Below are 24,911 nucleotides of genomic sequence, written 5' to 3'. Positions count from 1 at the left end.
GTGCAGGAGCCGTGTACATAGTCATCTGCGTCCAGTACTGAGGTTTATTCTTGGCCAATGGTGTAGCATCAATACCCCTCAAGGGTATGGGACTCTGCAAAGGCTGCAAAGAAAAACCACAGCGCCTAGCGAATTCTAAGTCCATTAAGTTCAGAGCAGCGCCTGAATCCACAAATGCCATGACAGAAAAAGATGACAATGAGCAAATCAGGGTCACAGACAGGAGAAACTTAGGCTGCACAGTAGTAATGGTAACATATCTAGCGACCCTCTTAATACGCTTAGGGCAATCAGAAATAGTATGAACAGAATCACCACAGTAAAAACACAGCCCATTCTGACGTCTGTATCCCCTCTGTTCCGTTCTAGTCAAAATCCTATCACATTGCATGGGCTCAGGACTTTGCTTAGAGGACACTGCCATATGGTGCACCACTTTGCGTTCGCACAGGCGCCGATCAATCTGAATGGCCAGAGACATAGATTCGCTCAAACCAACAGGCGTGGGAAACCCCACCATAACATCTTTAAGGGCTTCAGAAAGACCCTTTCTGAAAATTGCTGCCAGAGCCTCTTCATTCCATTTAGTGAGCACAGACCATTTTCTAAATTTCTGGCAGTATAATTCTGCCGCTTCCTGACCCTGACACAGGGCCAACAGTGTTTTCTCAGCATTCAGCATGCTCTACAGAGTTAGGTTCGTCATACAATAATCCGAGCGATTGAAAAAATGCATCTACATTAAGCAATGCCGGATTCCCTGACTCAAGTGAGAATGCCCAGTCCTGAGGGTCGCCACGCAGTAGAGAAATAACTATCTTTACTTGCTGAACGGGGTCACCAGAGGAACAGGGTTTCAGAGCAAAAAACAATTTGCAGTTATTTTTAAAGTTCAAAAACTTAGATCTATCCCCGTAAAACAAATCCGGAGTAGAAATTGAAGGCTCTAAGGCCGGAGTCTGAACCACATAATCTTGAATACTCTGTACTCTTGCAGCAAGCTGATCCACACGAGAAAACAAACCCTGAACATCCATGCCTGCATCCAAATCCCGAATCACCCAGAGATCAAGAGGAAGGAAAAAGACACAACAAACTAAAGAAATTTGTTTGGCCAGTTTGTTTGGCCATTTTTGGCCAGTTGTACTGTTATGATCTGGTGATTAGGGAGCGACATGCGTCTAGCTCTGAGCAGGTGGCAACTATACTGACCGCAGTCCCTAAGCTCAACACAACACTAGAAGTAGCCGTGGAATGCTCCTAACTCAGCCTAGGCATCTCGTCACAGCCTAAGAGCTAACTACCCCTAAAGATAGAAGCAGGAAAACTATCTTGCCTCAGAGAAAATCCCCAAAGGATAGATTAGCCCCCCACAAATAATGACTGTGAGAGGAGAAGGAAATGACATACGTAGTATGAAACAAGATTTAGCACAGGAGGCCACTTCTAGCTAAATAGAAATAGTACAGAACAGAACGCTGTGCGGTCAGTAAAAAAACTAGAAAAAGTCCACCGCAGAGAAATGCAAAAATCTCCACACCTGACTAAAGGTGTGGAGGGCAAACTCTGCTGCCCAGAGCTTCCAGCTTAACTGAATAGATCCATACTAAAAAGCTGGACAAATGAACAAAAACAAAGAAAGTGCTGAACAACAAAGTCCACAACAAGAGAACCGCAAAAGGACAAGCAAGGACTTAGCTTTGATGAACTGGTCAGAGTGTCAGGAAAGTCCTAAGAGCAATGACTCCAGGCAGGAACAATTGACAACTGGCATTGAATGAGGGATAAGGCCAGACTAATATAGCCGAGCCAGAAAGACGATCAGTGAAAACAGCTGCTGAAGCTAAATCCAAGAAGCAGCCATACCACTCAAAACCACAGGAGGGAGCCAAAGAGCAGAACTCACAAAAATGCTACTTACAACCACCGGAGGGAGCCCAAGAGCGGAATTCACAACACATTACCCTTGTCACAAGCCTAGACCTCCTTTGTCATTACTTTTAACTCCTTTATTCATATCACCACCCTGGACAAAACATTCAGCTCACTAAGCTGCGTTAGAACACCAAGGTATGAGCTACAAATAGCTTTCCTCTGTCCTCACTAAATGAGGCAGACTCATGTAGCTATACAGGCAGATAAACCACTATACTGTGGTCCAATAAGGAGACTGTGGTTGAGTCTGTGCTTTTATTGAACATGATAATATATTGATGTGGTGAGTTTGTAAACAACCATAATACATACAATCAGTGCATGATACAGCAGAAATACATATTACACATGTAAAACATTGTGCATGAAGATTTACAAAACTAGTAACTGGCCTATGGTACGACTGACAAAGGTTAATTTCACATTTGCGTTGGGCAGAGCTGTGGAGGACTGTGTATTTCCTCAGTTAAGCCCCACCCACTGCCGCACCTCTTCCATTCAGCTCTGCCTACATCTGCATGTGTCCTGCGTACATATCTTTAACATTGGGTGTGCAGGCCATGCGGATCTGACCGCATGCATTGTTTTGATGCTGCACCGACCGCAACAAAATGCAACATGTTGCGTTCAACGCAGTTCAGTGCAGTGTCAAAACGACGCACGCGGACGCATCCGCATACATCCGCATGGCCTGCGTACCCAATGTTAAAGATAAGTTCACAGGACGCATGTAGATGTAGGAGCAGGAGGTAAATTTTCAATGTACAAGTCATGAGTCATTGCAAAAGTCCCTGGCAGGGAAAAGCTGGGTCTGGAGGTGATGATGATTCATGTAGGGGACAAGAGACTTCCTGTTTCTACATAGAGAACAGAAAAGAGAAGAAATATCTGGGTAGAAAGGTAAAATGAGCAATTGTAAGTACACAGCGCAATATAATATGAAGAATGCAAAATACTAAGAGGATAAAAACTTTGATGGGAGGAGTGCTTCTTTCAATATTATTGGAATTATGTTCTTTTCCTTTTAGCAATTACCGTCTCCTGGTTAAATTTATAAGTTTGCTCCTAACTATAGAAAGGACTGAATATGTTAACTAATGAGCATACAGAAATTCCTGTGGGAGCCTTACATGGGTGTAGACGTGCCTGTTTTTTATTTAATCTAATTTGCTTATTTTTCTTTTATTTCAGCTATACAACATTTACCCAAATGTCCTGAAGTATATACCTGGACCTCATCATAAAATGATGGAAAACTTTTCTTTCATGGCAGACTATATCAGGAAGAAAATGGAGATCAACATGAAAACTTTGGATAGTAATAACCCAAGAGATTTTATTGACTGTTTCTTGACCAAAATAGAGAAGGTAACCCCCTCCCAAACAAAAATATCCATCAGTTGTCCTATATATATAAATATTAAGAAGCACTTTCTATCATTGTATACACTATTTTCTCTTGTCTACACACAGGAAGGGAAGACTAAAGCAGATATCTACAATACTGATACTTTGGTGATGAACACTATGATCATGTTCTTTGGTGGGACAGAAACAGTAAGCGCTACTGTGAGATTTACATTATTGCTTCTTATGAAATACCCCAGTATAGCAGGTATGTAACTAGTAACAGACACATCTTTTTTAAAAGCCTGTTGAGAACTTTAAAGAAAGCTATCATCAGAAATTGACCTATCATTTAAATCAGTATTTAAAGAAAAAAAATTGGTCAACATCCTTTATTCTATAAATGTTGCAATTTTCACACTGACCACTGGGGCTTTTTTTAGACTCTAACTTCTTGCTGTTTCAAGAAACAACACATGTACATAGCCACAATATTCAGATCTAAACCCTATCTTTTTGTATTGAAGTGTCTAATGAGCATGGGCAAAAGTCGTTGGGAAGGGAGGAGTAACAGGGTCAGACATGACATCAGATGAGCACAAAATACAAAGTTCCTCAGCTCTTGTAGATTTGCTGTGAAGATCTTTGGCACAAAAAGTGAAAACCTTTGCTTATCTTGAAAGGCAGACAACGCAAACATAGTGTCACGGACAGCTGCAGCCGCTGTTGCGGCCCAGCCCCATAGATGCCCCCAAGCCGACCAACCTCAGAAGGCGTGGGGCAAGTGTCCCCCGGGGACGCAATATGGACCCCCTATACCACCCGGGCCCACCCGAACCAGGGGAGGGCAGAGACCGGGGCTCTGTGGCATCCGAGCATGAGGACAAGGAAAGAGACACGCGGGACCCGACCACACCAGCATAACTTCAGGCACAGAGAAAGCAAAGCCACACAGTACACAATCCAAACATGACTATGCCAAGCTCCCGATTCCACACCTCCAGAAGGGCACCACCCAGTGGACCCCAAGGCACCAATGGATCACCAGGCACATATAGGCGGGACATCAGGACACAGACAGGACATCAGGGTAAACAATGTCATCTGGACGCAGGCAAAACGTCAGGGTACAGACAGGACATCAGGACGGACATGAGGACACTGGCCGGGCATCAGGACATCAGGAATTCCGGATAGACATCTGGGACTCTAGCGTGGCAGCCCAGGTCATCGGCTGGGAAACTGGCGTGGCAGCCCAGGGCATAAGTTACATCAGGACATCGGACACAGGACATCAGGGTACACAAGGTCATCAGGACGCAGGTAGGACATCAGGGTACAGACAGAACATCAGGACATCTGGACCCAGGGTCACCGGCAGACATCAGACAGAAGTCGCTCGATTCCGGACATCCAACACAACCTACAAGCACCACCAGTCATCAGGCTCCAAACTCCAGGCAGTGGTCATCAGGCTTCAGACTGTGGTCGTCAGGCTCCGGGCATCGGACCTAGGAAGGAACTCAAGCGTGATGGTGCAAGTACTGCCGTACTGGACGTGGGCCAGAAGGGGTTAACACTGCATGGTAGTAAGAGCACAGAGTACTAGATGCTCAGCAGAAACACCGGATAAAAGAGACTCAAAGTCACAGGGTGTGAGGCTCCAGATGCAGAGGGATTCCAGGAACATAATCACAGCAAACACAGTTCAGACAGGTTCAGGTACAGGACAGGTACAGGATCAAGGATTCGGGCCTGGATATACCGCCTCCAGGACAGGCAACAGAACAGGACAGAACAGGAATCAAGGCATGGAGTTTGGTACCAAAACATAGACAGGAGAGGTGCAGGAACACAAACACACAGCAAAGTTCAGGAGCTTTGTGAGTAGCCCTGGCCCCGCCCAAAGGGCAGGAACACTTTATATAGGAGCTGCCCCTCAGCAATTGGCTGGGGACAGCATTTCAAGTACACACCCTAACCCTGATAAAAACAGGGAAGGTGTGGCCGCGCACGCTCTTAGCACAAACAGAAACCATTACAGCACAATCAGTGCAGGAACTGAGGCTCAAGGCACCTGGCTGTGACTGCACGAACTGACAGACGTGGAAAGTCATGCACCAGCTGCAAATGACCTCGCAACCCGCGGACAGCTTACACAGCGGCAACCAGGGACGGCACATGCGGCTGGTCATGCAGCAGAGCAAAGACCTAACCACCAATGTATGGCTATCCAGCAAAGAAGGGAACTGCGAAGGCTCCATACAGGTACTTTCACAGAGAAAAAAAAGTTGAACTGTGGGGACCTCTACTTTTAACAACTTCACAGAAAAAAATCCCCAGTGTAAACTAGATAAAAAATACCTTTATTAGTTAATTAAAACCTATAATAATAAGTGCACTTCACATAAACCATCACCATGACAACAACATAAAATAGAAAAGACCAGGATGATGCCTAGCCCTGTACTGCACTACCTGCACCCTACCTACCAGCGGAGGTTGGCACCCTAAAGACCTGCGCAATTGGCGCCCCCGCTCACCGTCGACTATCCCTTCTACCCCTATTGGGCCCTAAATAGGACGGGATGAAAATACATACACAGTCATACAGAAGTGCTATAATATATATGATGGAAAAACAGGGGGAGTCTATATTGCTACCTGCTCTACCCCTACCTATCAGCGGAGGTTGGCACCCTATGATAGTACGTGGCGCCCCCGCTCAACGACGACTGTACACTAAACTGTCCCTTTATAGATGTTTCGGGAGATAAAATACTGTATGTATAATAAAGTGCTGTAGTGCTTGTAAACCATGTCTAAACACACTCAACAGGTTTAAATATACTTGTATGGATTCTCTTTATATATAGCGCTCATTCATAAACCAGGTACTCCAGACAAAGTGAAGTTTGATACATAAAAGATGTAAATAATCAGTATTCATCAAAATAGACCTGATGCACCGATTGGACACCCAAGTACCTAGTCCAAACCCACTGGGCTGAATCCCCAGTCAGGCCACAAACAAAAAAACCACAGTCAGTCGGTACCTTTGTTATAGAGAATCCCTACACAACAACCATTTGGGTCACCCCAATACCCTACTGATGTATATATAAACACAATTAGTACATTCTCAAACAAAGCCTCCCTTGTAGACTCGACGCGTTTCCCCTCACTGTTTCATGAGGTTCATCAGGAGTAAAATACGATAATAAGGGGTTACTTAGCTTGTATTAGATGTCAAAAACGAAACCGATACATGGTATAGCATCCCAGGGCCCCAGGGCAGATCCCCTCTTGATATGGTGCCTCGGAAGAAGTGCTAAAGTGTATGCGCTTTATACCTTGCTTTTAGATAGTGCCTCCCACCTTGTAGCTCTGCGTGCATGCCGGTATAGACTTCCGGTAAACTCTCGGCGTTCCGGATGTGATCACATCACACAAGAGACTCCAGTGCGATGTGCGCATGCGCAGAAATCTCGCGCACGCGCTGACGCTCAAGCGTTCCACAGATGCGTTCCAGTTGCTGCGCTTGCGTAGTAACACGTGCCCGCAACTATACCAGCGTTATACAAAGGCACTATAGAAACTGCGCATGCGTCCCCCTCAATATGGGCAACGCTTCAAGACCTAGCGATCTGTAGACGCATCAAAAGCACTGCGCCGGCGCAACCCACATATGTATGGGAAGCGCTAGCACCGCACTACAAACCAAGAGCTGAGGTACCACAACAGATGTAGAAGGTACCATGTTACCAATGCTGCAGACATAGATAGTGGTAAAAATATGATTAAACCATTACCCCCACGCTGTAGCTACCCACAAAAATAACTAAACGCAAATACTATTGCACCTTTATTATCACTAAAAAATTTTTTACAAACATGTACAGTATGTGAATAAGATATTAATACATATATATTCGAATATGACAATAACATTTGATGATAGTAGAATAGAAATAGCCGATATACCTATTGCAACAATACCTTAATATCACAATTTAGGCTCTTACTACCCATATTTACACTATATATCTCTAAGCGCATATCACTACTAAATCTCATTATGATTCGTATGTCCGGGAATATACTTCCACAACACACAATTAGATGCGGTATCTCAAAATTGAGATCAGTGAATATATATTTACACAAGTTTGTCCCATTAGGAACAATACTGCAGGAGAAAAATCAGGTGACCAATATTTTATCAACAGGAAACAATTTACAGATAACACCCAAAGTTCATCTGTTCATTGAGTCCCCTAGGGAAAACCGTGTCCAACCTATGGATCCATTTCAACTCCTTCTGTAGAATGGTCCTATCCCAATTTCCACCCCGAACTGATGGGGCCACAACCTCCACTGCACAGAAAGAAAAAGAACTGAGGTCACCCTGGTGAACATCACGAATATGCCTAGATACAGGAGTGTCCCTAGCATGCCTGATGTCACCCAGGTGTTCACCTATCCTTCTTCTTAGTTCTCTTTTAGTTTTTCCCACATAGTTCTTTGGGCAGGCACACTTAAACAGATATATCAAACCACTCGTTTTGCAGTTAGCAAAATGTCTGGTCTCAAAAACTCGACCTGTACTAGCACTGGAGAAATGATTACCCGTAGAAATATACCCACAGAAGGAACATCCTCCACATCTAAAAGTACCCATCTGTCTTTTGTCAAGCCAAGTTCCACTCTTTCTTGGGGGGTAAAAGTGCTATGCACCAATTGATCCCTCAATGACCTCCCCCTTTTATAGGTAATGGTCGGTGTTCCTGGTAAAAATTCATGAATGTCAGTGTCTGCCAGCAAGATATCCCAGTGCCTGCCGATAATATCTCTCACCTCCCGGGAACAGTCATCAAAATTACCTATGAGTCTTACAATGGAGTCAGATTCTACCTTGTTCTTAGATTGTAACAGGCTGCTTCTTGGGATTTTTTCTACATACTTAAATGTATCCCGAAGGATATTGTTGGGGTAACCCCTTTCACGGAATCTATTTCTCAGGTCTCTCGTTTCAACGTAAAAGGATGAGTCCGTGGAGCAATTTCTCCTTGCCCTCATATATTGACCTTTGGGTATCCCCCTTCTGAGCCCATAGGGATGATGACTGCTCCATCTGAGCAAATTGTTAGTGGAGGTCGGCTTCCTGTATATTGCGGTTTCCAGGCGACCCTCCTTATCCTTACTGATAGTAACATCCAGGAAGTTGATTTTTTCTTTATCAATCTCAGCTGTAAACCTTAGGCCAATATCATTCTTATTCAAACCCTCTATGAAGGTATTGAAAGAAATGGTGTCGCCTGTCCACAAAATCAGAACATCATCTATATATCGCCCCCAGAATAGTATCTGGGGGCACCACCAAGATGACCTCCCTTCATCAAAAACCACGGTATCCTCCCACCAGCCCAGGAGCAAATTGGCATAGGTAGGGGCACATGAACTGCCCATAGCCGTGCCCCTGAGCTGGTGGTAAAATTTGCCGTTCATGTGCCCCTACCTATGCCAATTTGCTCCTGGGCTGGTGGGAGGATACCGTGGTTTTTGATGAAGGGAGGTCATCTTGGTGGTGCCCCCAGATACTATTCTGGGGGCGATATATAGATGATGTTCTGATTTTGTGGACAGGCGACACCATTTCTTTCAATACCTTCATAGAGGGTTTGAATAAGAATGATATTGGCCTAAGGTTTACAGCTGAGATTGATAAAGAAAAAATCAACTTCCTGGATGTTACTATCAGTAAGGATAAGGAGGGTCGCCTGGAAACCGCAATATACAGGAAGCCGACCTCCACTAACAATTTGCTCAGATGGAGCAGTCATCATCCCTATGGGCTCAGAAGGGGGATACCCAAAGGTCAATATATGAGGGCAAGGAGAAATTGCTCCACGGACTCATCCTTTTTCGTTGAAACGAGAGACCTGAGAAATAGATTCCATGAAAGGGGTTACCCCAACAATATCCTTCGGGATACATTTAAGTATGTAGAAAAAATCCCAAGAAGCAGCCTGTTACAATCTAAGAACAAGGTAGAATCTGACTCCATTGTAAGACTCATAGGTAATTTTGATGACTGTTCCCGGGAGGTGAGAGATATTATCGGCAGGCACTGGGATATCTTGCTGGCAGACACTGACATTCATGAATTTTTACCAGGAACACCGACCATTACCTATAAAAGGGGGAGGTCATTGAGGGATCAATTGGTGCATAGCACTTTTACCCCCCCAAGAAAGAGTGGAACTTGGCTTGACAAAAGACAGATGGGTACTTTTAGATGTGGAGGATGTTCCTTCTGTGGGTATATTTCTACGGGTAATCATTTCTCCAGTGCTAGTACAGGTCGAGTTTTTGAGACCAGACATTTTGCTAACTGCAAAACGAGTGGTTTGATATATCTGTTTAAGTGTGCCTGCCCAAAGAACTATGTGGGAAAAACTAAAAGAGAACTAAGAAGAAGGATAGGTGAACACCTGGGTGACATCAGGCATGCTAGGGACACTCCTGTATCTAGGCATATTTGTGATGTTCACCAGGGTGACCTCAGTTCTTTTTCTTTCTGTGCAGTGGAGGTTGTGGCCCCATCAGTTCGGGGTGGAAATTGGGATAGGACCATTCTACAGAAGGAGTTGAAATGGATCCATAGGTTGGACACGGTTTTCCCTAGGGGACTCAATGAACAGATGAACTTTGGGTGTTATCTGTAAATTGTTTCCTGTTGATAAAATATTGGTCACCTGATTTTTCTCCTGCAGTATTGTTCCTAATGGGACAAACTTGTGTAAATATATATTCACTGATCTCAATTTTGAGATACCGCATCTAATTGTGTGTTGTGGAAGTATATTCCCGGACATACGAATCATAATGAGATTTAGTAGTGATATGCGCTTAGAGATATATAGTGTAAATATGGGTAGTAAGAGCCTAAATTGTGATATTAAGGTATTGTTGCAATAGGTATATCGCCTATTTCTATTCTACTATCATCAAATGTTATTGTCATATTCGAATATATATGTATTAATATCTTATTCACATACATGTTTGTAAAAAATTTTTTAGTGATAATAAAGGTGCAATAGTATTTGCGTTTAGTTATTTTTGTGGGTAGCTACAGCGTGGGGGTAATGGTTTAATCATATTTTTACCACTATCTATGTCTGCAGCATTGGTAACATGGTACCTTCTACATCTGTTGTGGTACCTCAGCTCTTGGTTTGTAGTGCGGTGCTAGCGCTTCCCATACATATGTGGGTTGCGCCGGCGCAGTGCTTTTGATGCGTCTACAGATCGCTGGGTCTTGAAGCGTTGCCCATATTGAGGGGGACGCATGCGCAGTTTCCATAGTGACTTTGTATAACGCTGGTATAGTTGCGGGCACGTGTTACTACGCAAGCGCAGCAACTGGAACGCATCTGTGGAACGCTTGAGCGTCAGCGCGTGCACGAGATTTCTGCGCATGCGCACATCGCACTGGAGTCTCTTGTGTGATGTGATCACATCCGGAACGCCGAGAGTTTACCGGAAGTCTATACCGGCATGCACGCAGAGCTACAAGGTGGGAGGCACTATCTAAAAGCAAGGTATAAAGCGCATACACTTTAGCACTTCTTCCGAGGCACCATATCAAGAGGGGATCTGCCCTGGGGCCCTGGGATGCTATACCATGTATCGGTTTCGTTTTTGACATCTAATACAAGCTAAGTAACCCCTTATTATCGTATTTTACTCCTGATGAACCTCATGAAACAGTGAGGGGAAACGCGTCGAGTCTACAAGGGAGGCTTTGTTTGAGAATGTACTAATTGTGTTTATATATACATCAGTAGGGTATTGGGGTGACCCAAATGGTTGTTGTGTAGGGATTCTCTATAACAAAGGTACCGACTGACTGTGGTTTTTTTGTTTGTGGCCTGACTGGGGATTCAGCCCAGTGGGTTTGGACTAGGTACTTGGGTGTCCAATCGGTGCATCAGGTCTATTTTGATGAATACTGATTATTTACATCTTTTATGTATCAAACTTCACTTTGTCTGGAGTACCTGGTTTATGAATGAGCGCTATATATAAAGAGAATCCATACAAGTATATTTAAACCTGTTGAGTGTGTTTAGACATGGTTTACAAGCACTACAGCACTTTATTATACATACAGTATTTTATCTCCCGAAACATCTATAAAGGGACAGTTTAGTGTACAGTCGTCGTTGAGCGGGGGCGCCACGTACTATCATAGGTGCCAACCTCCGCTGATAGGTAGGGGTAGAGCAGGTAGCAATATAGACTCCCCCTGTTTTTCCATCATATATATTATAGCACTTCTGTATGACTGTGTATGTATTTTCATCCCGTCCTAATTAGGGCCCAATAGGGGTAGAAGGGATAGTCGACGGTGAGCGGGGGCGCCAATTGCGCAGGTCTTTAGGGGGCCAACCTCCGCTGGTAGGTAGGGTGCAGGTAGTGCAGTACAGGGCTAGGCATCATCCTGGTCTTTTCTATTTTATGTTGTTGTCATGGTGATGGTTTATGTGAAGTGCACTTATTATTATAGGTTTTAATTAACTAATAAAGGTATTTTTTATCTAGTTTACACTGGGGATTTTTTTCTGTGAAGTTGTTAAAAGTAGAGGTCCCCACAGTTCAACTTTTTTTTCTCTGTGAAAGTGTTACAATTAGTCTTATGGCAGGGTTTCTTGCAGGACCAATCAACAGGGAATCATGGGCATGTGACGCCAGGGATGTATATAGTGACCCTAGGGATACTAATGATCCAACCTACTCACCTGATCTAAGGGATCTTTTTCATGAATTGACTGGCTGCTACAGAGATAACATCAGGTCCTGGTGGGAGGTACAGTCACTGGAGAATTATATTAAGACTAAAATTATACCTAAAGGACTGAGACTGAACATTATTCCAGCACGTAGGGCTAGAACACCTGAATTATTACATAAGTGGCGGAATGAGTTGATTGAGAGCTCGGTGAGACTTATGCAGATTCTTTTACAAGAAGAAAAAAATACTTTTGACAAAACAAGTAAGAGATTAACTGAATTAATAGAGAACATTATTAAACATAAGAGTGATCCAGATTTCAATCGGAGGGAGTCAACCCTTCAAACTAACATAGAAAAATTCCAAACTGATATCAAAGAAAGGAAACGCAAACAGTTCAATCGTGATAGTCGTGATTTTAAGGATAACAGGGTGTTTTGTTTTCTGGAAGAAGACCCTCCCCAGAGAAGGGAAGGGGCAAGTGTATCATCATCAGATATTGAGACATCAGATAGTGAAAAAAGTGGGTCCTCTAGGTATCTGGGAAGTAATAATACCAGTCCAGTTTTCAGACCCCGTAGAGAGAGATGGGGAAGGAATACAAAAAAGAGATATGGTGCACCAAGAGGTGGAATGGGCTATCAACCACCTTATCTGGGTCATTCTGGTACATCTGGGTCCTCAACTGTGCCCTCTGCTTCCACTTTTTTAGAGAGACGAGGGCTCCCCTACCAATTAAGGGAGCGACTGGGAACTCCCCGGTACTAAGAAAAGGAAATAGTGATAACAGCATTATTAATTTATCATCTCATACCTTGTCGGATGTAGAAAAGAGAGTCCTTGATAAAGGTTTAGGTTTTGTCCCGACTAACAGGTTCGATGAGTTTGAGTGGGTGAAGGATATTAATCTGTTTGCTCGCAAACTAAAGTGGAAAAAATTCTTCAAGAGTCATGATCAAGCTGAGTGCCTAAGTTTGGGTATTGACATAACTGAACTATCTGATGTAAGAATTCTGACAGATATGTTGGAGGAAGGTATGAGACCAATGGGCATGGGTCCTTTTACTAAACTCAAACCTGGTAGCACGAGGATGCCCCCCTTGTCTATAAACACCAGTATAGATATATTTACACAGTTGGTATTAACTGATTTCAAGAGACTAGGTGCCAAAAAGAAGAGTAATGTGTCAAACTTAACATCATGTGAAAGGAGGGCCCTTGATGCTCTATCAAAAAAGAAGGAGCTGGTGTTTAAACCTTCGGATAAGGGGGGTAACCTCGTGATCCTGGACTGTGACAACTATAGAGATATGTGTCTTAAAATATTAAAGGACGAGTCAACATATGGACTCTTGAGGAAGGATCCTACTGATAGGTTTAACTCTGAACTTGTCTATTTATTAGATGAGGCTCTGATACAGGGGCTAATATCAAAGAACGAAAGGGACTTTATGGTACAAAAAACACCAACAATACCTGTATTTTATGCCTTGCCAAAGGTACATAAGGGGTTGGTACCTTTGAGGGGACGACCGATAGTTTCGGGTAATGACTCAATCTCACAGAATTGTGGCATCTACATTGATAAAGTCTTACGTGAATTCGTTATTGCTCTGCCTTCATATATACGAGACACTGCTGATCTCTTATTAAAAATAGAGGATATCACAGTTGGGGAGGATACATGGCTAGCATCTATTGATGTGGAAGCCTTATACAGCAGTATCCCTCATGATGCAGGCTTGCAAGCTGTTGATTATTTTCTAAAAACTAAGGGGATTCAGTTTGTGGAGCATAACCGGTTCATAGGTCGCCTATTAAATTTTATGTTGACCCACAATTATTTTCTTTTTGACGGCAAATTTTACCACCAGCTCAGGGGCACGGCTATGGGCAGTTCATGTGCCCCTACCTATGCCAATTTGCTCCTGGGCTGGTGGGAGGATACCGTGGTTTTTGATGAAGGGAGGTCATCTTGGTGGTGCCCCCAGATACTATTCTGGGGGCGATATATAGATGATGTTCTGATTTTGTGGACAGGCGACACCATTTCTTTCAATACCTTCATAGAGGGTTTGAATAAGAATGATATTGGCCTAAGGTTTACAGCTGAGATTGATAAAGAAAAAATCAACTTCCTGGATGTTACTATCAGTAAGGATAAAGAGGGTCGCCTGGAAACCGCAATATACAGGAAGCCGACCTCCACTAACAATTTGCTCAGATGGAGCAGTCATCATCCCTATGGGCTCAGAAGGGGGATACCCAAAGGTCAATATATGAGGGCAAGGAGAAATTGCTCCACGGACTCATCCTTTTACGTTGAAACGAGAGACCTGAGAAATAGATTCCGTGAAAGGGGTTACCCCAACAATATCCTTCGGGATACATTTAAGTATGTAGAAAAAATCCCAAGAAGCAGCCTGTTACAATCTAAGAACAAGGTAGAATCTGACTCCATTGTAAGACTCATAGGTAATTTTGATGACTGTTCCCGGGAGGTGAGAGATATTATCGGCAGGCACTGGGATATCTTGCTGGCAGACACTGACATTCATGAATTTTTACCAGGAACACCGACCATTACCTATAAAAGGGGGAGGTCATTGAGGGATCAATTGGTGCATAGCACTTTTACCCCCCAAGAAAGAGTGGAACTTGGCTTGACAAAAGACAGATGGGTACTTTTAGATGTGGAGGATGTTCCTTCTGTGGGTATATTTCTACGGGTAATCATTTCTCCAGTGCTAGTACAGGTCGAGTTTTTGAGACCAGACATTTTGCTAACTGCAAAACGAGTGGTTTGATATATCTGTTTAAGTGTGCCTGCCCAAAGAACTATGTGGGAAAAACTAAAAGAGAACTAAGAAGAAGGATAGGTGAACACCTGGGTGACATCAGGCATGCTAGGGACACTCCTGTATCTAGGCATATTCGTGATGTTCACCAGGGTGACCTCAGTTCTTTTTCTTTCTGTGCAGTGGAGGTTGTGGCCCCATCAGTTCGGGGTGGAAATTGGGATAGGACCATTCTACAGAAGGAGTTGAAATGGATCCATAGGTTGGACACGGTTTTCCCTAGGGGACTCAATGAACAGATGAACTTTGGGTGTTATCTGTAAATTGTTTCCTGTTGATAAAATATTGGTCACCTGATTTTTCTCCTGCAGTATTGTTCCTAATGGGACAAACTTGTGTAAATATATATTCACTGATCTCAATTTTGAGATACCGCATCTAATTGTGTGTTGTGGAAGTATATTCCCGGACATACGAATCATAATGAGATTTAGTAGTGATATGCGCTTAGAGATATATAGTGTAAATATGGGTAGTAAGAGCCTAAATTGTGATATTAAGGTATTGTTGCAATAGGTATATCGCCTATTTCTATTCTACTATCATCAAATGTTATTGTCATATTCGAATATGTATGTATTAATATCTTATTCACATACATGTTTGTAAAAAATTTTTTAGTGATAATAAAGGTGCAATAGTATTTGCGTTTAGTTATTTTTGTGGGTAGCTACAGCGTGGGGGTAATGGTTTAATCATATTTTTACCACTATCTATGTCTGCAGCATTGGTAACATGGTACCTTCTACATCTGTTGTGGTACCTCAGCTCTTGGTTTGTAGTGCGGTGCTAGCGCTTCCCATACATATGTGGGTTGCGCCGGCGCAGTGCTTTTGATGCGTCTACAGATCGCTGGGTCTTGAAGCGTTGCCCATATTGAGGGGGACGCATGCGCAGTTTCCATAGTGCCTTTGTATAACGCTGGTATAGTTGCGGGCACGTGTTACTACACAAGCGCAGCAACTGGAACGCATCTGTGGAACGCTTGAGCGTCAGCGCGTGCGCGAGATTTCTGCGCATGCGCACATCGCACTGGAGTCTCTTGTGTGATGTGATCACATCCGGAACGCCGAGAGTTTACCGGAAGTCTATACCGGCATGCACGCAGAGCTACAAGGTGGGAGGCACTATCTAAAAGCAAGGTATAAAGCGCATACACTTTAGCACTTCTTCCGAGGCACCATATCAAGAGGGGATCTGCCCTGGGGCCCTGGGATGCTATACCATGTATCGGTTTCGTTTTTGACATCTAATACAAGCTAAGTAACCCCTTATTATCGTATTTTACTCCTGATGAACCTCATGAAACAGTGAGGGGAAACGCGTCGAGTCTACAAGGGAGGCTTTGTTTGAGAATGTACTAATTGTGTTTATATATACATCAGTAGGGTATTGGGGTGACCCAAATGGTTGTTGTGTAGGGATTCTCTATAACAAAGGTACCGACTGACTGTGGTTTTTTTGTTTGTGGCCTGACTGGGGATTCAGCCCAGTGGGTTTGGACTAGGTACTTGGGTGTCCAATCGGTGCATCAGGTCTATTTTGATGAATACTGATTATTTACATCTTTTATGTATCAAACTTCACTTTGTCTGGAGTACCTGGTTTATGAATGAGCGCTATATATAAAGAGAATCCATACAAGTATATTTAAACCTGTTGAGTGTGTTTAGACATGGTTTACAAGCACTACAGCACTTTATTATACATACAGTATTTTATCTCCCGAAACATCTATAAAGGGACAGTTTAGTGTACAGTCGTCGTTGAGCGGGGGCGCCACGTACTATCATAGGTGCCAACCTCCGCTGATAGGTAGGGGTAGAGCAGGTAGCAATATAGACTCCCCCTGTTTTTCCATCATATATATTATAGCATTTCTGTATGACTGTGTATGTATTTTCATCCCGTCCTATTTAGGGCCCAATAGGGGTAGAAGGGATAGTCGACGGTGAGCGGGGGCGCCAATTGCGCAGGTCTTTAGGGTGCCAACCTCCGCTGGTAGGTAGGGTGCAGGTAGTGCAGTACAGGGCTAGGCATCATCCTGGTCTTTTCTATTTTATGTTGTTGTCATGGTGATGGTTTATGTGAAGTGCACTTATTATTATAGGTTTTAATTAACTAATAAAGGTATTTTTTATCTAGTTTACACTGGGGATTTTGTTCTGTGAAGTTGTTAAAAGTAGAGGTCCCCACAGTTCAACTTTTTTTTCTCTGTGAAAGTGTTACAATTAGTCTTATGGCAGGGTTTCTTGCAGGACCAATCAACAGGGAATCATGGGCATGTGACGCCAGGGATGTATATAGTGACCCTAGGGATACTAATGATCCAACCTACTCACCTGATCTAAGGGATCTTTTTCATGAATTGACTGGCTGCTACAGAGATAACATCAGGTCCTGGTGGGAGGTACAGTCACTGGAGAATTATATTAAGACTAAAATTATACCTAAAGGACTGAGACTGAACATTATTCCAGCACGTAGGGCTAGAACACCTGAATTATTACATAAGTGGCGGAATGAGTTGATTGAGAGCTCGGTGAGACTTATGCAGATTCTTTTACAAGAAGAAAAAAATACTTTTGACAAAACAAGTAAGAGATTAACTGAATTAATAGAGAACATTATTAAACATAAGAGTGATCCAGATTTCAATCGGAGGGAGTCAACCCTTCAAACTAACATAGAAAAATTCCAAACTGATATCAAAGAAAGGAAACGCAAACAGTTCAATCGTGATAGTCGTGATTTTAAGGATAACAGGGTGTTTTGTTTTCTGGAAGAAGACCCTCCCCAGAGAAGGGAAGGGGCAAGTGTATCATCATCAGATATTGAGACATCAGATAGTGAAAAAAGTGGGTCCTCTAGGTATCTGGGAAGTAATAATACCAGTCCAGTTTTCAGACCCCGTAGAGAGAGATGGGGAAGGAATACAAAAAAGAGATATGGTGCACCAAGAGGTGGAATGGGCTATCAACCACCTTATCTGGGTCATTCTGGTACATCTGGGTCCTCAACTGTGCCCTCTGCTTCCACTTTTTTAGAGAGACGAGGGCTCCCTTACCAATTAAGGGAGCGACTGGGAACTCCCCGGTACTAAGAAAAGGAAATAGTGATAACAGCATTATTAATTTATCATCTCATACCTTGTCGGATGTAGAAAAGAGAGTCCTTGATAAAGGTTTAGGTTTTGTCCCGACTAACAGGTTCGATGAGTTTGAGTGGGTGAAGGATATTAATCTGTTTGCTCGCAAACTAAAGTGGAAAAAATTCTTCAAGAGTCATGATCAAGCTGAGTGCCTAAGTTTGGGTATTGACATAACTGAACTATCTGATGTAAGAATTCTGACAGATATGTTGGAGGAAGGTATGAGACCAATGGGCATGGGTCCTTTTACTAAACTCAAACCTGGTAGCACGAGGATGCCCCCCTTGTCTATAAACACCAGTATAGATATATTTACACAGTTGGTATTAACTGATTTCAAGAGACTAGGTGCCAAAAAGAAGAGTAATGTGTCAAACTTAACATCATGTGAAAGGAGGGCCCTTGATGCTCTATCAAAAAAGAAGGAGCTGGTGTTTAAACCTTCGGATAAGGGGGGTAACCTCGTGATCCTGGACTGTGACAACTATAGAGATATGTGTCTTAAAATATTAAAGGACGAGTCAACATATGGACTCTTGAGGAAGGATCCTACTGATAGGTTTAACTCTGAACTTGTCTATTTATTAGATGAGGCTCTGATACAGGGGCTAATATCAAAGAACGAAAGGGACTTTATGGTACAAAAAACACCAACAATACCTGTATTTTATGCCTTGCCAAAGGTACATAAGGGGTTGGTACCTTTGAGGGGACGACCGATAGTTTCGGGTAATGACTCAATCTCACAGAATTGTGGCATCTACATTGATAAAGTCTTACGTGAATTCGTTATTGCTCTGCCTTCATATATACGAGACACTGCTGATCTCTTATTAAAAATAGAGGATATCACAGTTGGGGAGGATACATGGCTAGCATCTATTGATGTGGAAGCCTTATACAGCAGTATCCCTCATGATGCAGGCTTGCAAGCTGTTGATTATTTTCTAAAAACTAAGGGGATTCAGTTTGTGGAGCATAACCGGTTCATAGGTCGCCTATTAAATTTTATGTTGACCCACAATTATTTTTTTTTTGACGGCAAATTTTACCACCAGCTCAGGGGCACGGCTATGGGCAGTTCATGGGCACCTACCTATGCCAATTTGCTCCTGGGCTGGTGGGAGGATACCGTGGTTTTTGATGAAGGGAGGTCATCTTGGTGGTGCCCCCAGATACTATTCTGGGGGCGATATATAGATGATGTTCTGATTTTGTGGACAGGCGACACCATTTCTTTCAATACCTTCATAGAGGGTTTGAATAAGAATGATATTGGCCTAAGGTTTACAGCTGAGATTGATAAAGAAAAAATCAACTTCCTGGATGTTACTATCAGTAAGGATAAGGAGGGTCGCCTGGAAACCGCAATATACAGGAAGCCGACCTCCACTAACAATTTGCTCAGATGGAGCAGTCATCATCCCTATGGGCTCAGAAGGGGGATACCCAAAGGTCAATATATGAGGGCAAGGAGAAATTGCTCCACGGACTCATCCTTTTACGTTGAAACGAGAGACCTGAGAAATAGATTCCGTGAAAGGGGTTACCCCAACAATATCCTTCGGGATACATTTAAGTATGTAGAAAAAATCCCAAGAAGCAGCCTGTTACAATCTAAGAACAAGGTAGAATCTGACTCCATTGTAAGACTCATAGGTAATTTTGATGACTGTTCCCGGGAGGTGAGAGATATTATCGGCAGGCACTGGGATATCTTGCTGGCAGACACTGACATTCATGAATTTTTACCAGGAACACCGACCATTACCTATAAAAGGGGGAGGTCATTGAGGGATCAATTGGTGCATAGCACTTTTACCCCCCAAGAAAGAGTGGAACTTGGCTTGACAAAAGACAGATGGGTACTTTTAGATGTGGAGGATGTTCCTTCTGTGGGTATATTTCTACGGGTAATCATTTCTCCAGTGCTAGTACAGGTCGAGTTTTTGAGACCAGACATTTTGCTAACAGCAAAACGAGTGGTTTGATATATCTGTTTAAGTGTGCCTGCCCAAAGAACTATGTGGGAAAAACTAAAAGAGAACTAAGAAGAAGGATAGGTGAACACCTGGGTGACATCAGGCATGCTAGGGACACTCCTGTATCTAGGCATATTCGTGATGTTCACCAGGGTGACCTCAGTTCTTTTTCTTTCTGTGCAGTGGAGGTTGTGGCCCCATCAGTTCGGGGTGGAAATTGGGATAGGACCATTCTACAGAAGGAGTTGAAATGGATCCATAGGTTGGACACGGTTTTCCCTAGGGGACTCAATGAACAGATGAACTTTGGGTGTTATCTGTAAATTGTTTCCTGTTGATAAAATATTGGTCACCTGATTTTTCTCCTGCAGTATTGTTCCTAATGGGACAAACTTGTGTAAATATATATTCACTGATCTCAATTTTGAGATACCGCATCTAATTGTGTGTTGTGGAAGTATATTCCCGGACATACGAATCATAATGAGATTTAGTAGTGATATGCGCTTAGAGATATATAGTGTAAATATGGGTAGTAAGAGCCTAAATTGTGATATTAAGGTATTGTTGCAATAGGTATATCGGCTATTTCTATTCTACTATCATCAAATGTTATTGTCATATTCGAATATATATGTATTAATATCTTATTCACATACATGTTTGTAAAAATTTTTTTAGTGATAATAAAGGTGCAATAGTATTTGCGTTTAGTTATTTTTGTGGGTAGCTACAGCGTGGGGGTAATGGTTTAATCATATTTTTACCACTATCTATGTCTGCAGCATTGGTAACATGGTACCTTCTACATCTGTTGTGGTACCTCAGCTCTTGGTTTGTAGTGCGGTGCTAGCGCTTCCCATACATATGTGGGTTGCGCCGGCGCAGTGCTTTTGATGCGTCTACAGATCGCTGGGTCTTGAAGCGTTGCCCATATTGAGGGGGACGCATGCGCAGTTTCCATAGTGCCTTTGTATAACGCTGGTATAGTTGCGGGCACGTGTTACTACGCAAGCGCAGCAACTGGAACGCATCTGTGGAACGCTTGAGCGTCAGCGCGTGCGCGAGCTTTCTGCGCATGCGCACATCGCACTGGAGTCTCTTGTGTGATGTGATCACATCCGGAACGCCGAGAGTTTACCGGAAGTCTATACCGGCATGCACGCAGAGCTACAAGGTGGGAGGCACTATCTAAAAGCAAGGTATAAAGCGCATACACTTTAGCACTTCTTCCGAGGCACCATATCAAGAGGGGATCTGCCCTGGGGCCCTGGGATGCTATACCATGTATCGGTTTCGTTTTTGACATCTAATACAAGCTAAGTAACCCCTTATTATCGTATTTTACTCCTGATGAACCTCATGAAACAGTGAGGGGAAACGCGTCGAGTCTACAAGGGAGGCTTTGTTTGAGAATGTACTAATTGTGTTTATATATACATCAGTAGGGTATTGGGGTGACCCAAATGGTTGTTGTGTAGGGATTCTCTATAACAAAGGTACCGACTGACTGTGGTTTTTTTGTTTGTGGCCTGACTGGGGATTCAGCCCAGTGGGTTTGGACTAGGTACTTGGGTGTCCAATCGGTGCATCAGGTCTATTTTGATGAATACTGATTATTTACATCTTTTATGTATCAAACTTCACTTTGTCTGGAGTACCTGGTTTATGAATGAGCGCTATATATAAAGAGAATCCATACAAGTATATTTAAACCTGTTGAGTGTGTTTAGACATGGTTTACAAGCACTACAGCACTTTATTATACATACAGTATTTTATCTCCCGAAACATCTATAAAGGGACAGTTTAGTGTACAGTCGTCGTTGAGCGGGGGCGCCACGTACTATCATAGGTGCCAACCTCCGCTGATAGGTAGGGGTAGAGCAGGTAGCAATATAGACTCCCCCTGTTTTTCCATCATATATATTATAGCACTTCTGTATGACTGTGTATGTATTTTCATCCCGTCCTATTTAGGGCCCAATAGGGGTAGAAGGGATAGTCGACGGTGAGCGGGGGCGCCAATTGCGCAGGTCTTTAGGGTGCCAACCTCCGCTGGTAGGTAGGGTGCAGGTAGTGCAGTACAGGGCTAGGCATCATCCTGGTCTTTTCTATTTTATGTTGTTGTCATGGTGATGGTTTATGTGAAGTGCACTTATTATTATAGGTTTTAATTAACTAATAAAGGTATCTCCATACAGGTAACAGCCAACAGTATCCCAGCCTAATTAGGGGGAAAGTAGCAGAGGGTTAAAGCAAAGACATGCATTGTCACACCAAAAATCTGATACAGACAGAACGGCGTGACACATTGGCATCCAGCTATTTGAAAATAAAACTTCACCAATTTAGTAGTACAGTTTATATAATTCTAGGTACATTAATAATATTGCATCAAGGCAATAAAATGACGCATTTCAGGCATAAAACTGTCATTAATCATGGCAAAAATATGACATCAGTTATAGCGGTGTTGCTTGTCATTATAATACTGCCCATGATAATCTGGAACATTGTGATAAATTCTTCCTGAAATGACAGTGGGTTCGAGTGAAAAAAAACCCTAAGTACCATGAAATTGCAAAATTACGACTTACAAAAAAGAATTAATGATAGTAATATGAAATAAAAAATATTTCCAAAATTATATTAAAAAAACATATAACAGGAGAACATGATTTAAACATTAGGTAATTTTTTGATAATAGCTCCCCTTTAAACAACAAATAAAAATTCTATAATTTTTTTGTGTTCCTCAGAGAAAGTCTACAATGAGATAGACAACGTAATTGGCCGATGTCCACCAAATTTTGAGGACAGATTCAAAATGCCGTACACAGATGCTTTAATACATGAAGTCCAGAGATTTGGTGATGTGGTTCCATTGGCTCTTCCCCATGAATTGACCATGGATACTGAGATTCGCAATTATAAATTCAAGAAGGTAAGTACCAATTTGGACTAAAGAAAATATAAAAATATTAAAAAATGCATTAAAAAAAGTTTGCTCATCACTTTTCTAATTATTTTCCAAATCACAGGGAACATTTTTCACTCCAGTTCTTACAGGTGTGCACAATGACGAGACACAGTTCAAGAACCCTGAGAATTTTGACCCAAAAAACTTTTTGGATGAAAATGGGAAACTAATGAAGAATGAGTCCTTGATGCCATTTTCTGTAGGTGAGGGTGACATGAAACTAGTTTCTGATACTAATATTTTAGTGAAAACATGGATTTTGGACCAAACAGGGCATCGAATTCTGGAGATATTCCACTTGGAAATGTATAAATTAAATGACAGCTGGGTGTTACCAGCCATATAACATTTGTTTGCTCCAAGTCAACAGAGCAGCTTTTCCTCTCCTGGGCTGCTTTGTTTCACGGGGTGTGACTGACCGCGTCATGCTGATTGCCAGCTGGCTCTCCACAGTTATGTAGTGGGGAGAGGCTGTCAATCAGCATGACTTCGGCAGTACGCCCCGTCAACAGAGCAGAGCAAAAGAGAATCCGTGGCAGTCACAACAAGCAGGTAGGTAGCAAATACCTGCCTGTTAGTTCTTAGGCACATAAAAATTAAAAGTCCCATATAAACCCTTTAAAATGAATGTGTATGTGACATAAAGCCGAATATGTCACCTATTCTAGATGTTTTTTATATTCACTGATTTTTCTTTCCAGGTAAAAGAATTTGCCCGGGTAAGAGCTTGGCTCTTATGGAGCTTTTCATTTTTATCACCACACTTCTGCAGAACTTCACAATCAAGTCACCAGTGTCCCCGGAGAAGATCTCAGTCACTGCGGTGGGATGTGGACTTGGCCATGTTCCTCCCACTTTTGAGATATGTCTTACACCCCGAGCATGTTCTCAAGAAGAACAATAATATCATAAGTTGTAATAAACTAAGAGATTAGGAGATTAGTGAAGTATTCATGAGTGCGGGAAGCAATTTGATTATAGGGAAGAAAGATAACATTCCATGTATTACTCATTTGTATCATTAGCTTATGGAATAAATAACAGTTTACAGATTGGAAAGGAGCTGCATTATCAGGTACAGCACTTGAGAAGAACATTAATATAAAAAAAATAAATCAATAAATACAAAATGTTATTTTTAGGGTCTTTAAAACAACTTTAGGAATTTAGTAATGTTTGATAAAAGCTGAGGATCTCTTTCATCCAAAGAACCTAATGTAAAAAAATTCCTTTAAAAAAAGCAGCCGATCGGCCCTGCTGCAAGTATTTACCACTGGAGTATTCAATGCTGGTTAAAACAGAACATCAGACGTGATGGTGCTCAACTGTGCAGCTGTACAATCTTCAAAAATGAAAATGATGAGAAGAAAAATAAGGGGCACTCACCACTGGTGCATTATTTTGTGTTTTTTTATTCCAAGATCACATGAGAATTCAGAGTGAAGACACAAACTGGCAGGACCTGACTGGGACAAAAACGTAGCTCTGCCACACTAATCCCACCAGCCCACAAACGATAACACTCCCCAATCAATGAATTTTGGTTTGCTTGGTCATTCTCCTCAGCAATCTCTTGGAGGAGTTACTTGAAGAGCCACAGGTAAATGGTTCGACAGTGATATGATCGACTACAAATCTATTTACCTGGTGTTCTTCAGAGCTCTGGTTCTCGGGATTTTGGGGGTCCCAGAGGTCGGATTCCCAGCAGTTGGAGAGTTATCCACCATCCAGAGGATAGGGGATAACCTTCAAACTTGTGATAACCCTTTTAAACAGGTTTTCAAGATTTTGTTTTATTTGTGCATAGGGATTTAGAAAATAATAAACCAATACAGATGCATATCTATATATATAA

General features: G+C 42.5%; 1 protein-coding gene across 4 annotated transcripts in view; it reads left to right on the top strand.

Annotated features, from left to right (window-relative positions):
* Window positions 1–24,186, top strand: part of LOC138661806 (cytochrome P450 2F2-like) — a 154,243-nt gene extending 130,057 nt beyond the window's left edge. For 3 of the 4 annotated variants that reach the window (XM_069746734.1, XM_069746733.1, XM_069746735.1), the window contains exons 6-10: window positions 3,127–3,303; window positions 3,409–3,550; window positions 22,836–23,020; window positions 23,118–23,259; window positions 23,758–24,186. In XM_069746734.1, coding sequence (XP_069602835.1) covers window positions 3,127–3,303; window positions 3,409–3,550; window positions 22,836–23,020; window positions 23,118–23,259; window positions 23,758–23,960 — 849 coding nt within the window. In that variant the 3' untranslated portion in view covers window positions 23,961–24,186. The remainder of the gene's footprint in view (window positions 1–3,126; window positions 3,304–3,408; window positions 3,551–22,835; window positions 23,021–23,117; window positions 23,260–23,757) is intronic. The other variant, XM_069746736.1, reaches the window with a different exon arrangement.
* The last annotated feature ends 725 nt before the right edge of the window (window positions 24,187–24,911 follow it).

Source organism: Ranitomeya imitator, chromosome 2 (genome assembly GCF_032444005.1).
Source record: "Ranitomeya imitator isolate aRanImi1 chromosome 2, aRanImi1.pri, whole genome shotgun sequence".
In the NCBI taxonomy this organism is placed as follows: domain Eukaryota; kingdom Metazoa; phylum Chordata; class Amphibia; order Anura; family Dendrobatidae; genus Ranitomeya; species Ranitomeya imitator.
The sequence above is the reverse complement of the archived record's forward strand: the minus strand, read 5'-3'. Positions and strand labels throughout refer to the sequence as shown.